General features: G+C 38.6%; 1 protein-coding gene across 2 annotated transcripts in view; it reads right to left on the bottom strand.

Moving 5' to 3' along the window:
• LOC143024584 (ribose-phosphate pyrophosphokinase 2) overlaps positions 1 to 17467 on the bottom strand; it is a 115982-nt gene that overhangs the window by 29695 nt on the left and 68820 nt on the right. For both annotated transcript variants that reach the window (XM_076183399.1, XM_076183398.1), the window contains exons 3-5: positions 10936 to 11159; positions 5382 to 5555; positions 2679 to 2838 (exon numbers count right to left, since the gene is read on the bottom strand). In XM_076183399.1, the coding sequence (XP_076039514.1) occupies positions 2679 to 2838; positions 5382 to 5555; positions 10936 to 11159 (558 nt within the window). The remainder of the gene's footprint in view (positions 1 to 2678; positions 2839 to 5381; positions 5556 to 10935; positions 11160 to 17467) is intronic.

Here is a 17467-nt window from a genome sequence, read left to right as displayed (position 1 = left end):
ATGTGATTGGATTAATGTACTCAAAAATAATGTTATAATATTAAACAACACTCAGTTTTTAGTATTTGGTCATCTGTCCTTTAGCTTTGATGACCCTTTGTACATCTTTGCATTGAATCATAGTTTTCTGAAGTAATCCAGTTCCACATTCTTAATATCTTGTGGGAGAGCCATGGCACAGATAATGTGTTGCAGGTTGTGAGCCAATTTTTCATATAATTCCAACAATTCTCAATTGGATTTAAGTCAGGAGAGTTACCTGGCCACTCAATAAGCTCAACATTATGATCAGAAAACCATTTCATCACTGGTTTTGCCTTATGGCATGGTGCATTATCCTGCATAAATTTCTCACTTCAATGAATCTTGTAAAATTGCAACATATGGTCATCTAGCACTTTGATATAATCATCAGGTCTCATTGTCACAAGTTTCGGAAGGAAAAACAACCCTGCACCACTAAAATGAACCCCACACCATCACATTGTCAGGATGCTTCACTGTTTTGCAGGTGTACTGAGGAGAGTAGCAACTGGAATTCTTGGGACGTCTGATCCTCCTTGGCCGTGGTCTGACACATTTGAGAGTACTTTCATCACTGAACAGTACCTTCCTCCACTGTTCAGCAGTCCAGTCTTTGTATTTGCATGCAAATGCAAGTCTCTTCTTCACCATTGGCAGGGTAAGGAGCAGTTTGTCAGCAGGCTTGTACGTGGGTAGGCCAAGCTCCTCCTGCAGTATGGTTCGTTCTGACACTCCTTGCAGCAAAGTCGGATGCCTTCTTATGAGTTCACCTGCTATAATCTCTGGATCCTTGAGTGATTCACATTGTAGGAGGTTGTCAGTAGACTTAGAGGTCTTTCTAGGCTTTCTAGGAACAGGTTTTCGAGGTGGTACGACATTGGGTAGGAGGCCACAAGCTGTAGCGACCAGACATTGAATAGTGCTCTCACCACTCCCTGTACATCTCGAAATCTCTTTCGTTGACACATTTTCAGTCTTCCAAGCCAAAATACGAGTACAAGCCTTTTCCTCACCACTAAGGTTAGTAGGAGCCATCAGGATGAATGTCTCCTAAAACTGCAGCGCCACAAAGTGAAACAACAAAAATAGGGGGTAGGAGGCTGGAGCAACAAATAACACAACCCCTCTCCACAAGAGCTCGAAGAGCACTGAGGTGGGAAAATGCAAGCTGGCTGAGCTGCCTGAGAGCTGGCCGAGTTGCTAGATGTAAAATAATAATGACAAGATGCCTGACAGGAACGCAAAAACAGGAAACGCAAAAAGTCCAGAGCACTTTTTAGCCTTGGTTTCAATGAGGAGCGCCCTATACTTTCTGCGGATACTGTAGATATCCATTGAGATCTCCCATTTTTCTTCCACTTTTGTCTCTTCCATGTAAAATATTTCCTAATTTGCATTTTGAAAGAATTTTAGTTTTCCAAAGTCTGCTTTGTTGTACATCAATCTTCCTTCTTTGTACTTTACATTTCTCTCCATATATATTTCCTCTTTTAGTTCAGTCCCTACAAGTATATGGTCACTATTTCCAAATGGTGTCTTGTATTCAATTTTATCCACGATTTCAGGTTCTGTTGTAAATATTAAATCCAGTCTCGACATTTCTTCATTACTTCTGTATCTGGTGTTTTCATTGAGCATTTTCATTGTGCTGCGGGTTAGATGTGGGGAGGTCCCTGGGGTACTCTACTGTACAATCTTTTGGCTCCTAATGGGTAGTTATTCAGTAATACTTGGCACTCTCTGCTGGCCATAAGGTATGTCAAAGATTTCTTGTCACTGCTGAGTATATCAGTTTCTATATCTTTCTCTGACAAAATGTGTCTAAGGAACATGTCAAAACCTTCATCTAAATCTATTACCACCAGTAGTACACTGTCATGTGGCACCCTTTTGCTGAAGCCTTCCAGCATTTGTCTGATAAGGTTTGTAGGATGTGTGTTGATGGAGTATCTCTCCTCACCAATTGAAAACCGGCTGCTTCAAATCAGCCAGCAAGAATGCTCAGGAGTTTGCATAGTTATCTCTGGGGAAAATCCTTGGATTTTTGTAAATGGGTTTGTTTCTGTGTCACTGGCTTGGATGATGATGATGATGATGTGGAGATGGAGTAGGAAAGAGGGAGGCCAAAGGGGTGGGGTGCAGTCACTGGTTATCAATTCTCCACAAACGAAAAGTGGGGAAAAAATAGTTAAAGTTGATAACAAGAGATCTTAGGCTCAGTCCTGTAACAGAGTACCATTCTTGAACCTGTGGCGAGGATGTTAATAGGTGGTTGGAAAAGAATTCTTCCCAAACTTCATCTTCCAGACCACCAACAGCAAGTACTAATCACTGATCCTTCCTTTGAAACAATATGAACCAATTAAGGCAAAAATACAGAAATCGGTGTCCAGCAGGTGATTTCTCTACATACAATTTATATACCAACCAAAATATGTGCAAAAGATAAAACATGTGTTCAAGAACTTATGAGAGAGTAATGTACATAATTCTGCAAATTTCAAATCCTTCAGTATCTCAAGCCACAACTATTTCTCACATGCCTATCATTCCCATCTACCATTCAAGTTGCTTATTTGGATATACCACATTCAGGGCAACATTCCATTCTCACTGTTTCATAACTACCCTGTAAAATAAAGACAAGTCCCAACCTGTATTTTGTTACACTCCTTCATATGCTTTTCTTGAGGTATGGAGTTAGTGACCACTACAGCCTCAAAGCATGCATTGCTGATGCGAGTGACCGCGGGACCCGAAAAGATGCCATGGGTGAGGATGGCATACACCTTAGTTGCTCCAGCCTCCATCAGTCTGCAGGGAGGCAAATAATATACACTAATATAGGAAGCATTTAGCAACATATGCACAGAATTGAAAAAAAATTATCTAAAGGTTGACAATGAAACTATTCTACTTTGGTTCTAGGAATTCAGATTGTTCAAATACAGCAGCTCTTTCCCTGGATACTATAATTAGGTAAATACATAGGCAAAGGTAATAAGGTAATTAAGGCTCAATATCTACCATGCAACAAAATCTTTATGGAGATCCCATGCAGGGGACAATAACCTTTTATATGGCCCATAACAAAAGGCAAATCTAAACTTTAAACTGTTATAGCAAATTACAATTACAAAAGACAGTTTTATATTAATGGAAATGAAGGATGAAATATGGATTTTACATACATATTTACATATAACATGGGCTTTTTTCCTCCTTATATGCGAGGTAGCCAAAGTCAAAGGCATAAATCCACTCCCACCCACTTCATCCCCATACACTCCATTCCCATTCACCACCACCCCTCCCTCTTTTCTTGGCTCCTGACTGACAGGTCATCCCTGCACCTCGCCCATTGCCCTTGGTCAGAAGCACAGCATCAAGACACGGTACATCCACAGTAAGGCCACTTTATTAATTGGAGACCCCTTCATGCAGAAAAGAGAGATAGGGAGAAATCCCTTTGGGCTTTATCAACATATCATTCACATATACTCCCTCACTCCCCCCCATCCCCCACCCTCCCTTCCATCCATTACAGCATCATCCATACACAACCATTTTCTATTCACACCTATCTTCTGTCCTCTCCCTTCCTTCTTCAACAGACATTATAAAACCTTGTAACCTCTACCACATTTTTCAGACACTTCATCTTAAACACATTTAAACTTTTCCTTTCTGCCTCTCTTATTTCAAATCTTCACCCCATAATGTGTTGTCGGCAAAATCACCCCTTCATACAATCTTCTCTTTGATTCCATTCCCAGATGCCTATTTTTCATGACACTTTTCAATCCAAGACATTTACTTACTTCTCTCAATCTATAATTTACCTATACCTCCACTCCATTTCCCATCATATGTGACCCTATATATTTAGAATTGTCCACATCCACCTGTTTCTCTTCAGAACTTACTTCCAACTCGCTTTCCTCTCCCTTGTACATCTTATTACCATATTTTTACCCACATTTACCTTCAACTTTCTCCTGTTGCACACCTTCATTTGACCCTGCCATGAGTGTAGTGTTATCCACAAACAACAACTGGCTCATCTCCCACTTCTCTCCATTAGCTTTAACCATCTCCAATACCCTGCCCATCACCCTTAAATTTACCTTCTGTATCACCCATCTGTATACACATTAAACAGCCATAACATGACATAGCCCTGATGCAGCCCCTGCTTTACTTCAAACCACTCGCTCTTTCCATTTTCAATTCTCACACAGATTCTACCCTCTAAAAACTCTTGACTGCCCTCAACAGCATTCCACCCCAATCCCATATATCTGCAATATCTCCCACTGTGCCTCCCTGTCTGCCCTGTCATATAAATATTTATGTAACATAGCTTTCTATACAGATGCATAAATACTTGGAACAATTTAGAAGACAAGCCCAAATTGGAACAAGACATGAATCTAGAAACAGGTACACACATACATATCCACATTCAACTTATCAATTCCTTGCCAGTGACACATAAAACAAGGGAAAAGGAGGTGACCAGTAACAATATTACCTTGAATTTTACTGAATGGAAACCTAGAGCCCCACAACAGCTGGTAATAGTCCTCATTTTTTTTTTTTTTTTTCTTTTTCCCCACAGAGATATTTCTGGTCAGAAACATTGGACTGTTGTTTGAGCTGTATTAATGTAGGACTGTTTCTACGTTACTGATCTAAATTGAAGAAAAAAAAGAGAGAGAGAGAGAGAGAGAGAGAGAGAGAGAGAGAGAGAGAGAGAGAGAGAGAGAGAGAGAGAGAGAGAGAGAGAGAGAGAGAGAGAGAATGAGAGCGAGAGCAGCTGCCAATTGTCAGCTTTCCCTCTATGAAAAAGTGGAGGAAATACAATCATAGTTGTTAAAGAAAACCTGGGCCCAGCATGATCTACTTAAACGGGACAGAAGAAATACATGGGGACACATGAAGAAACTTAAGAAGGATAGTTACAGAAGAGATCTGAAAAAGAATAGCTTTCCACACAGAGTGATGGATACATGGAATAAATTGAAAGAGAAAACAGCGAGTGCTAAAACTATACACAACTCTGAAATGGATGCGGAAAGATACAACTGCAGGTCCCTACGAGCATAGCTTTTCTCCCACAAAATACAACTAGGTAAATACTAAGTAAACACAGACTTGTTAGGAAGACAGGTAGTAGGAAGACGACTCTCTCAGATACCTGTCTTGCAAAATGACCCTGAAACTTATGGTAAAACTCTGGTAGCTTTCTCTAAATCTACTTCAAGGTCATTAAGATCCACTTTTGATCATATTTCCTTAACCTATGCTTCTCCACCACAAACCTCCCAGCCCACTTGTACCCCCTTTACACTTACTTTTCTGCAGCATGGCAGATGGTGCCACAGGTATCTGCCATGTCGTCGACAAGAATAGCAATACGATCCTTAACATCACCAACCAGCACCATGGAAGCCACTTCATTAGCTTTCTTCCTTTCTTTATGGATCAAGGCAAATTCCACATTTAATCTGTCAGCTATTGATGTTACTCTGGGGAAGAGAGGTTTAATGAAGCTTTAACTGTATATAATAAATGCATCTCATGAAGCTAAAAACAATTCATCATTCAATGAACTGCAATCAACCAATTTATGCTGCCCTAATATTGTAAGAGATCTACAGCCCCCAGGAAATCAAAAGAGAGAATGTGAGTAGGGCACAGGAATATAATGTGTTGTCTTTGGTGTGGAAGTTTCATATGAGGTAACTTGGGTCTGTTGCCAGGCTGGCTCTAATTTGGTACGGATTTGATGTGGGCGTGGTAAATGGAATGTAGACATGCCTATGCAGTTCTTTCTAGTCTTCCAAGAGATTCTTCTGTTTGGATGATTTCTGGGGAGTTGGGTTAAGTATAAAATTAATTGCAATGATCTGTAAAACTAATGTGTAACACTGGAGGAATGAAAAATTATTTGGTTAATACATTACTACTTCTTTTCTCCATTTGTTATTATTTCTAAACAAAGTTGTTATGCTTGGCAAATTATAACATGTTTCCCTGGCATCCCATATGTCACTGATTACTAGCATCAAGTTACTACTTTCCCAATAACACTAATATATATCCATGAGTTCCTGTTGTTCTGAATGTACTTGACTAAAGTTTCTATGCTTAAATATTTGGCATGGTTCCCAAGTGCTACATCATCAAAAATGAAAATGACCCTGCTAAAGAGGCATGGAAATTCTTGCTTTATAAATAAAAATTAAATACTAAGAAATGTACAAATGGAAGTGGCTACACTGCAGTTAGTTGATAGTGTGGCATGCAAGAGGCTAGTGTTTGTTGCATTAGTGGCTTGTGGCTTGGATATTGTCATGCTGGTAGCAAAACAGTATTACTAATCAAACAATATATAATGATGGTTATACTCTCTTCATTTACCTAGTAAATTATGAGTAATGCCATCAACACATGGCTTTGAAACTCTATATATAACTGGAGAGGAGACAGGACCCCATAACTATTAATACTTTACTGTATACCACAATTAGATAAATACAATATCATCACTTTCTCATCACCATGTATCCAATACATATTGCTGTTGGTATGATATTCACTATATCCTATTCAATCAATCAATCCTGTCCACTGCCCTGGGTCAGAGGCAGTGTCGCAAGACACAGCACATCCACAGCAAAGCCGCTTCATTAATTCAGCGACACCCCCTATCTGTCCCCCCATGCAGAAAAGGAGAAGACAGGGAGAAATCCCTCTGAGCTGCATCAATTTATTTTTCATACATAATCCCTCACCCCCCATCCCCCACCCTCTCATGCATCACAGCATCATCCATACACAACCTTTCTCCATTCACCCCTATCTTCTGTCCTCTCCCATCCTTCCTCAACAGACATTCCTCTCTTTCATAATGCCCCTTTTACCCCATCTATCCATCTCATCCTAGGACGCCCCCTCATATTCACTCTTTCCACCTCTGCCTTCCACACCTCTTTTACTAATCTTTCTTCACTCATTCTTTCCATATGTCCAAATCATCCTAATACTCTTTCATCAACCCTATTTCCCAACACCCTTTCCACCTCCGTTCTCCTCCTCACCTCCTCATTTCTCACTCTATCTAGCATAGTAACCTCCATCATACTTCTCAGACATATTATCTCAAACACATTTAAACTCCTCTCTTCCTCTCTTATGTTCCATGTTTCTGTCCTGTACAGTGCTGTTGGCATAATCACTCCTTCATATAACCTCCTCTTAGCATCCATTCCCAAATGTCTATTTCTCATTACATTTTTTAATCCACCAAGACATTTACTCGCTTCTCTCAATCTACATTCTACCTCCACCCCCACTCCTCCCTTTCCTGCCACATTCACACCCAAGTATCCAAAACTATCCACTTCCTCCAGTCTCTCTCCCTTAATACTGACTTGCAGCCTGCTGCCACTCCCCTTGCTATAGAAGAGATCTGAAAAAGAATAGTTTCCCACACAGAGTGGTAGATATTTAGAAACAAATTGGATGAGGTAACAGTGTGTGCAAAAACTATACAAGAATTTAAGAACAAACTTGATGCTGAAAGATACAAAGACAGGTCACTATGAGCATAGCTCCCTTCCCGCATAATACACCTGGGTAAATACAACTAGGTAAAAAAAAAATACACCTAGGAAACTTAAAGTGGCCTATGCTAATGTAGATGGTTTACTATCACCGGGTTGGAGATAGATGACTATTTAAGGAAAAACGAGTGTGATATTTTGTGTTTAGTAGAGACTACACTCCCCAAATATGTTGATCTACTGTTGAGGAACAATAGATACACATCCTGGAGACAAGACCAATGATAATACAAGTGGAGGGGTTATGGTTGCTGTGAAAAATGATATAAAGGTGGATGAAACAAATCTCATTAAAGGCAAGGCAGAAGCTATCCACATGAAAACTAGAACTAGAGGGCAGGATAGAAGAGTCATATCTCCCTGCCAAAACAAGAGCTTGGAATGATGCTGGATATCTAGAAATGTTGTTGGACAAAACTCTTCTCTTAAAGAAAACTACATACATAAGAACATAAGAATAAAGGAGATTGCAAGAGACCATAAGGCCTACACTAGGCATCATTCAACAATGTAACACTTTGGTCCTTATTAGAGATTTTTATTGAAGTGAGGCCAACTGGGAAGAATGGGAAGTAAGTGGCAAGGCAAATTCCTGGGGAATTATCCTGTTAAGTAGGTAGAGTATGCAATGACCCAGTGGGTAAAGGGAATGACTTGGGTAAGAGGAAACAACATTCCCACAAGATTTGACCTGTTACTAAACCAGAGCCATTTATCATCAACTCCTTGAAATACCTTTGCAACATAGGAAAAAAGTGACCCTGTGACAACTGAATTTCAGCTCATGAATGAGGAAATGGAAAAAAATGAATGAATCACAGAGGCAAGGGAGATTTAATTATTGGAAGGTAGATTACTTAGGGTTGAAGAAATTCTTTGAAGAAGCAAACTGAGAGGAATCCATGAACACCACAGGGATAATGAAGAAATGGGAACTCTTCTTTGACATTTACAAGTTGGGAGTGAACAAACATATGCCAAGATTAATGGAAAGATGAAGCAGAAGTAGGATTGGTTCAACAAAAAATATGACTGAAACCCATACACATGACTTCAGCAAGATGGGTGTAGAGAAGCAATAAAACAAAAGCTAAAGACAAATTGTGCAAGAATCCACACCCAGGAAGACTGTCATTCTTAAAGACGTATTGTAGATAAATGCAAAGATGAATCAAAACTGTTTTACAGGTTTATAAATAGTAAATTTAGAAATAGATACATAACATTAGAAGGAAGGAGACTGTAAGAGACCATAAGGCCTACACTAGGCAGTTCCATGTCCATTACCATCTGTCATCCCCATCCATAAAGTTGTCTAACCATTTCTTAAAACAACTGATAGTTTCAGAGCTGACTACATGGTTACTAAGTTATAAAGGGGAGTAAGATCTTAAAGGAGGCCTCAACTCAAGCAAAAATAATGAATGCAAGTTTCCTATCTGTCTCCACAAAGGGGGTTTAGATGATATAAATGTAGAAGTGAGGGAAGTGCTCCATCTTTTGGGATCATTGAATATGACTAAAGCTTCATGACTTGACAGGATCTTAAACTGGATACTTAAAAGAATGTAAGGAACAACTGGTGGACAATTATCAAAACCTTATTGTATGTTCATTCAAAGAGGGCATAGAGCCACTGATTGGAAAAGTGCTAATCTGGTACCAATTCACAAAGAGGAAAATAAAGAAAAACCACTAAATTATAGGCCAATATCACTGACCAGCACAAAAGTGAGATTATGTGAAATGATTGTAAAAGATCAATGGACCACATCTTGAAGAGATGAACATTCTGGCAGTCAGTTTGGATTCAGATCTGGAAGGTCGTGTGAGTTGAACTTTTATTCAAGAATGATCGATGTGCTGCAAGACTGCAAGAGAGAGAGGTGGGTAGACTGTGTGTACCTAGACTTGGAGAAGGTTTTTCTTAACCCCTTGAGTACCAGATGTGTGTTTTGTGACACCTGCGTGTCACAGCTGAGTGCACCCGCCAGAAACCGAGCATGCTCCCCGTGACACACACGTGTCACAGTTATAAGCTGTGTGTATTGAGGGCTCTCAAGGCCTCAGTTTCTGGGTTATTTCTACCTATGTGGTGGCAAGTGTCTGTGTTTACAAACATAAGGCTCCAGCCATTCGTGGGACGGTCTGAAACATTTGTTTACGTAAGGTTGACGGGTCGGTAACGAAGGGGTTAAAGTACCTCACAGTCTATTTGTGTGGAAATTGGAGCACATTGGAGGACTATGAGGCAAACTAATTGTATGGATGAAAGATTTTTTTTAAGGAACATCCATGAGGACTGTATGGATGTCAAGATAGAGTGCAGAAATAAGCAGAGATCCATAAGGTTTAGTGCTTGCACCAATAGTTCTTGTCTGTCAGTGATATGATGTTAAGTACAAGTTATTACCATGTTTGCTGATGATGCAAAAAATCACAAGAAAAGTGAAAAATGAGGAGGACTATAGGGTATTGCAAAAATATCAACACTATTTTTTGTATGAGGCCAAGAATGGGAAATTAAGTTCCATACTAAAAAAGTGCAAAGTACTGGAAATGGGCAATAGCTGTGAAAGACCATCTTTATACTATTCTCTAGGAAATTAACCCATTACTAAAGCAAAAGAATGGAAAGATTTGCGAGTGTTGATAAAAGACCTGTCACTTGATAGACATATCAGCAGGATTGAGGGAGAGACATAAGGACTAGTGCAGATGATTAAAATGGCTTTTCACTATATGAATGAGCAGATGAAAAAACTCATCAGTACTCTGTGGTATGGTTGCTACACAGTGAAGGATATAAGTAAGATCAAGAGAATGCAAACTGGAAAGACTAAAAGCACTGGGTCAGCCAATTTTGAAAGATCAAAGAAAAGGAAGTGATATGATTATAATATTCAGGTCACTAATAGGGACAAACATGGACAATTCAACAATGGTTTGTTGTTCAACTCACAATTTTGTTCTGCATCTTTATGGGTCTAACTATGACTACCATTTGGTTATTTCAGCCTCAACTTTCATAGAATTTTTTCTTTTTTTTTCCCAACATGTTCAAGGTAGGTATTGATTTCTAAAGTAACTGCAATAATTTAACATTATGCACACAAATTCTGCACCATGTCATATGTAACAAACAGTATTTCCCAACCCTTCATTTAAATATAGTCCCCATCCCAAATGTATATCTATATATCTAAACATATGTAACCCTTTCTGGTATTGTATAAAGACAGTGTTCAGATCTATTTTCACTCAATAAATGTCAACTAACCGTTTTGCTCCACCAGCATCAGGAGAAACTATGATGGAATTCCCCCATTCTGGAATATTCTCTCGAATCCACTTGAGAACAGCAGGTTCCGCATACAAATTGTCTACAGGAATGTCAAAGAAGCCCTGAATCTGGGAAGCATGGAGGTCCATTGTGATGATATGGTCAGCACCGGCTACGGACAGCATGTTGGCAACCAGTTTGGCAGATATAGGTGCTCTCGACTGTTAGGAGGTTTGCAATTATGTTAGTAAAGCATGTATCCACACTATATAACAACGTAATAACTTTGCAACATTAAACGGGTGAACTTTTGAAATCCATTATCCAGGTGGAGTACTGTAAATAACATTAGCAATCTTTCAACTTATATGAAAGCCAACACCACAAATAAAAAAGCAGCTACAAAAAAAAATTATACATGGAAGAATGACACATCACAATATTGTCCAAACATAAAAATAAAAAATTAAATGGTGAATTTTACTGAGCAAAAAAAGCTTTCAATTAATTTTTGCTGAATCTATATGTAACCTGCAATAAAGTTGTCACTGACAACACACAAGATTTTGACAATGAAATACTCTTTGTTGACAGAGATCTCATTAAGAACTGGGATCCCTCCCTCAGCTGAGGGACCAACAATGGAAGCTTGCATGTGGAGGTCCTGTAAAAAGGAAGGACTCATCTTCACAACTCAATGATACCTTCACCAAGAGATCCACAGCTCCAAGCTAACTGGGAGCATCCACCAGTTTGGCTCATAAGTCACTCATGGTAAACAATCATGTCGTCTTGGTAGGATGAAAGTGGGACAATGTAGGATGAAGTGTTCTGTATTTGCCTAATCTTGTATAGTTTTTGCACTCAGTTTCCTCATTCAATTTGTTCCATATATCCACCACTCTGAGTGGGAAGCTATTCTTTTTCAGATCTCTTCTATAACTATTCTTTTTAAGTTTCTTTTCATGTCTCCTCTTGTTTTTCTTTTATCCCATTATAATAAATCATTTCTATCAAGAGCTTCCATCCCTCTCATAATTCTATAGATGGTTAGTAGGTCTCCTCTTTCTCTTCTTTGTTCCAGGATTGGTAGTTCCAGTTTGGCCAGTCTTTGTTCATAAGTCAATTTGGAGAGTGTTGGTGCCAACTTTGTCATTGCTCTTTGAATTCTAATTCCTTTATATTCTTTTTAGTACTAGGTGACCATAGTGTCACAGCATACTCCAAAATTGGTCTTATCAATGTAACTAATATTTTCTTTACCATTTCTTCATCCAAGTAGTCAAAGGCCACTTTCATTGATCGTAATAAATTGAGCATTTCTCCAACTATTTTGTTGATATGTTTGTCTGGTTGCCATGTCTGCTGATAATTACTCCTAGGTCCCTTTCAGGTTTAACTTTTTTAACTTCCTGTGTACCAATTTTATGTTGTCCTGATATTATATTACTTTTTCCAAATTCCATTATACATTTCTTGATGTTGAAGTTCACTACACTTTTGACTCTATTCCCAGACTTTGTTCAGGTCTTTTTGTAGTGATTCACAATCTTCCTCTGTACTTTCTTTAGTAGTTTTGCATCATCTGCAAAGAAGTTCATATAACATTCCACACCTTCATCCATGTCATTTATATATATGGCAAATATTATTGGAGCCAATACAGAACCCTGTGGGACTCCACTTATCATCTCTTCCCAGGTTGAGTTCTCGTCTCTGAGTACCACCCTCATTTTTCTCCCATTCAAGAAATTTTCCATCCGTTCCAATAACTTTCCTTGTACTCCACCTATTGTTTCAATTTTTTTTAGTAGCTTTTTGTATGGTACTTTATAATTTTTTTTTTTTTTTTTTTTTTTGTAAATCTAAGAAGGCACAATCTGCCCATCTGCCCCTTTCTTGAATTATTTCTATTAGTCTCAAGTACAAATCAAGTTTGTGGCACATGATCTTCCATGTCTAAATCCAAATTGTTTTGTATTTAGTATATTATTCTCTTCCAAATGTTTAATCCATTTACTTTTGATAACTTTTTTGCATATTTTTGCTATTGTACTTGTAAGGGAGACCAGTCTATAGTTGGTTGGATTTTCTTTGTTCCTTCCTTTGTATATTGGTACAATATTTGCATTTTCCCAATCTTGTGGTACTTTTCCTTCCTTGAGTGAGAAATAAATTATCTTGTGTATTTTGTCTGTTAGTTCATCTATACATTCTTTTGATATCAATTTTGCAATTCCATCAGGCCCGTGTGATTTTATGACGTCAAGGTTTTTTATTTGGTCCCTTATTTGTGTCACAGTTATTTCTTTCATTGGGGGGGATCTTTCTGTCCTTCCTCCCAATTTTGTGTACTTTCAATTGTGAATACAGATTTAAAAAGTTTGTTCATAATTTCAGCTATTTCTACTTCATCTATATATTCATTATTTCCTTCACGCAGTTTCACTATTTCATGTTTATCTTTTAGTTTATCATTCATATACCTTTTTCTATTATGTCCTTTTCATAGTTTCTTTTTTCTTCCCTGCATATTTTTACATATTCGTTTCTTAGTTTGATGTATACAGGTAGTCGTCGACTTACGACCTATGCGACTTACGACTGATCAACTTTACGACCACGAGATAGTGCAATAATATTTAACATTTAATAGAGTAATAGAATTGCAATGTTATATCTGGCAGCGCAGAACAATTACTCCGCACGCTGCGAGACGCTAGTACGATAGTTTTGGCAGGCTGCCGACAGCGTCAGCATCCCAGCCAGCTAAATGTTCTTTCAATTTTTTGTTTGAAGTAACATCTTTCCTAATTTTGCATTGCATTTTGTATTTTTGTATTTCTATATGTTTTGCAATTAATAACATGTAACAATATTTTTTTATGCCTAGGCTAGTTTGTCGATAACAGTATGTTCGGTACAGTACGTAAACGGAAAGAATGTGTTTTGAAATAAAAAAACAATATTTTCGGTACAGTACGTAAACGAAAAGAATGTGTTTTGAAATAAAAAATAACAGGACTTTATTCAGTATGCGTTGGCCTAGGCTACGTTTCCTAACGAAAATTATAAAAAAGTTAATGAATATTAAACAACGTAGCTCAAAGATAAGATTTTATTCAGTATGCATACGTTTCTTAAAGAAAGTCTGATGGTAAAATAATAAAAAGGTTAGAAAATACTCGTACAGTATTAGATATCATAGGTTAAAAATTATAGGATTTTATTCAGATAAAACTATAAAAAGGTTAAGAAATACTATACAACATAGTTCAAAGATGCTAAGATTATTTCAGTATGCTAAATATAATATACAATATATATATACAGTAACAAGAAATATTTAAAGGGTAATATATACTGTATATATATATAAAGATCGACTTGCGTCCAGATCGACTTACGACCTGTCTGTCGGAACCAAACTCGGTCATAAGTCGACGACTACCTGTATTTGCCGTTTACTCATTTTTTTGTCTTTTTTCCATTTTTTCCAGGCTTTGTCTCTTCTATATTTAGCCTCACTACACTTTTTGCTATACCAGCACTTTATGTACACTCGTTCTTGTTTCTTCTTTGGTACATATTTATCTATTCCCTCCTTGTAATTTTCTTTTAATTTGTTCTATTTCTCTTCCATCTTTGTTTCTTCTTTTGAGTGGTGATAGCATCTGGATAAATTTGTGATTGAGGCCCAGCCTATTTTGTGTTGGTAGTTTCAGTGCTGGGTGATGGCCTCAATCCAGTTGTCAGTGTGGTTTAGGTTTTTGAGAGGAATTCCTCCAAAGGATTTAAGTCTAGAGGTCATGTGAAGAATATATTTTGGGGGATGGCCCTGGAGTATTGCTTAATGATCTGAGTATGTTCATATGAGAATATGTGAAGTACAGGAGGTAGGTTATGATATTTGAGTATTATGACCCCCCCCCCTTTTTTTTTTCATTATTATTATTTTTCTTTTTTTTTTTAACATTCTGTTGATTGTGCTTCCATAAGACAGTACCCATGACTTTCATGTGTTGTTCCTTGGGTAAGATTTTGGTTTCTGTGTACATGTGCAGGGGTAGTTCTAGTGCAGGGGTGGGCAACCACTGGCATACATGTCAAATACAGCGTACCAATGACTTTTCTCTACCATACGAAACCCAGGCTCACCTAAGATAATAACTAAATAAATACACCACCAACTTCTTTGGTGATTTTTATATTTCAATGCAAAACTATTTCATAAACTTCATGTATGTATACAAGGTCTGTTAAAAAAGTATCAGACCTTAATTCTTTATGCATAAATAAATGAAGCTATAGAGACATGGTTTGGTGCTTGTATGCAAGCGACCCTATTGTACATGCATGAATGTTTTCTTGCTTACAGAAGCTGTCATTTGCCAGCAGACTGCCAATGAGTAGCAGTCAGATTTTTGTTCTTGACAAAATGATGGGAAAACTTGAACAAAACTACTGCATCAAATTTTGTGTAAAGCTTGGCAATTCTCAAGTGGAAACAATCTACAAGATCCAACAGGTCTTCGGGGATGAAGCAATGGGTACCAAACAGATACAGGAGTGGTACAACAACTTCATATATGGCTGCACATCAGTAGAGAGTGAAGTATGATCTGGTAGGCCCTCAACATCCTGATATGACAGTGATTACTAGCAATGAGTCCTGGGTTTATGCATAGGACCCAGAAACCAAGTTGCAGGTATCATAAGGGAAGTACCCAACATCCCCGAGGCAAAAAAGAAAAAAGTTACACTGACCATCTTCGACTCCAATGGTGTGGTTCATCATGAGTATCCACCACAGAGCAAAAACATGACCAAGGATTACCAAGAGGTTCTCCATCCAATTCATGATGCTGTGCAATGCAAACAACCAGGCCTGTGAGCAGTGGGCAATTGGCAGCTCCATCATGATAATGCATAATCCCATTCTTTATATTTAATACAAAGTTTCCTGACCAAACACAACACACCTGTACTGCTTCTGACAGCGGCAGGGCTGGTGGCAGACATGTGCGGCTGTCCAAAGGGACTACTTTGAAGGAGATTAGGGTAAGTTTGTTGTATCTTGATATGAGTATCTTTTATGAACAAAGGTTAGGTACTTTTTGAATAGATGTTATATGTATATAAATACACACGTATACCAAGTGTTCTTCCTCCTTTACAAGGGGGATAGCCAAAGTCAAAAACATAATTCCACTCTCACCCATTTCAACCCCACTTACTCCACTCCCATTCACCATCCCATTCTCCCTTCCTTTTATTCTTGGCTCCTCCTGGATGATGGGTCATCCCTGCATCTCATCCATTGCCCTGGGTCATAAGCAATGTAGCAAGACACAACATATCCACAAGGCCGCTTTATTTAATTAGTGATTCCTCTCTCCATCCCCTCATACAGAAAAAGAGAAGACAGGGAGAAACCTCTTCGGGTTGCATCAAAATATTATTCACACATAACCACTCCCTAACCCCCCCATCCCCCACCCACTCCCTTCCATGCATCACAGTATAATCCATATACAACCCATTCTCCACTAACCCCTATCTTCGGTCTTCTTCCTTCCTCAACTGCCATCCCCCTCTTTCCCAGTGTCCCTTTTACCCCATCCATCCATCTCATCTTCAGTCATCCCCCTCTTGTTCACTCCATCCACCTCTGCCTTCCACACTTGTACTAAACTTTCTTCTCTCATTCTTTCCATATGTCCAAACCATACCAATACTCTTTCATCAACCCTAACCCCCAACTCCTTTTCCACCCCTGCTCTCCTTTGCTTGTTTCTCACTCTATCCAGCATAACCCCTACCATAATTCCCATACATTTCATCTCAAACACGTTCAAACTCTAACACTCTCATATTTCATGTTTCTGCCTCATACAGTGCTGTTGGCACAATCACCCCTTCATACAATCTCTTACCATCCATTCCCAAATGTCTATTTCTCATTACACTTTTTAGTCCCCCAAGGCATTTACTTGCTTCTCTAAATCTACATTCTACCTCCACCTCCACTCCTCCCTTTCCCACCATATGCACCCCCAAGTATTTAAAGCTATCCACTTCCTCCAGCCTCTCTCACTTAATAATCCCAATTTGCTACCATCCTCTCCCCTTGTACATCTCATCACCTTACTTTTACCCACATTTATCTTCAACTTCCTCCTTTTGCATCCCTTCTCAAACTCCATCACAAACTTCCTTAATTCCTCCTCTGATCCTGCTACAAGCAGTGTCATCAACAAACAACAACTGGTTTATCTCCCATTTTCCTCCATTTTCTTTAACCATCTCACACCACCCCATGTTCACACTGAACAGCCATTTTGCCATGACACATCAATGGTGAATTTCCACATTTACCCCAAACCACTCACTCTCTCCATTTCTAATTCTAACACAGGCTCTACTACTCTCATAGACTCTTAACTACTCTTAACAGCTTTCCTATCCCATATATCTGCAAAACCTCCCACACTGCCTTCCTATCTACCCTGTCATAAGCTCTTTCCAT

Source organism: Oratosquilla oratoria, chromosome 4 (genome assembly GCF_046742065.1).
Source record: "Oratosquilla oratoria isolate Oo_2021 chromosome 4, ASM4674206v1, whole genome shotgun sequence".
In the NCBI taxonomy this organism is placed as follows: Eukaryota; Metazoa; Arthropoda; class Malacostraca; order Stomatopoda; family Squillidae; genus Oratosquilla; species Oratosquilla oratoria.
This window is presented reverse-complemented; position numbering and strand designations above follow the sequence as displayed.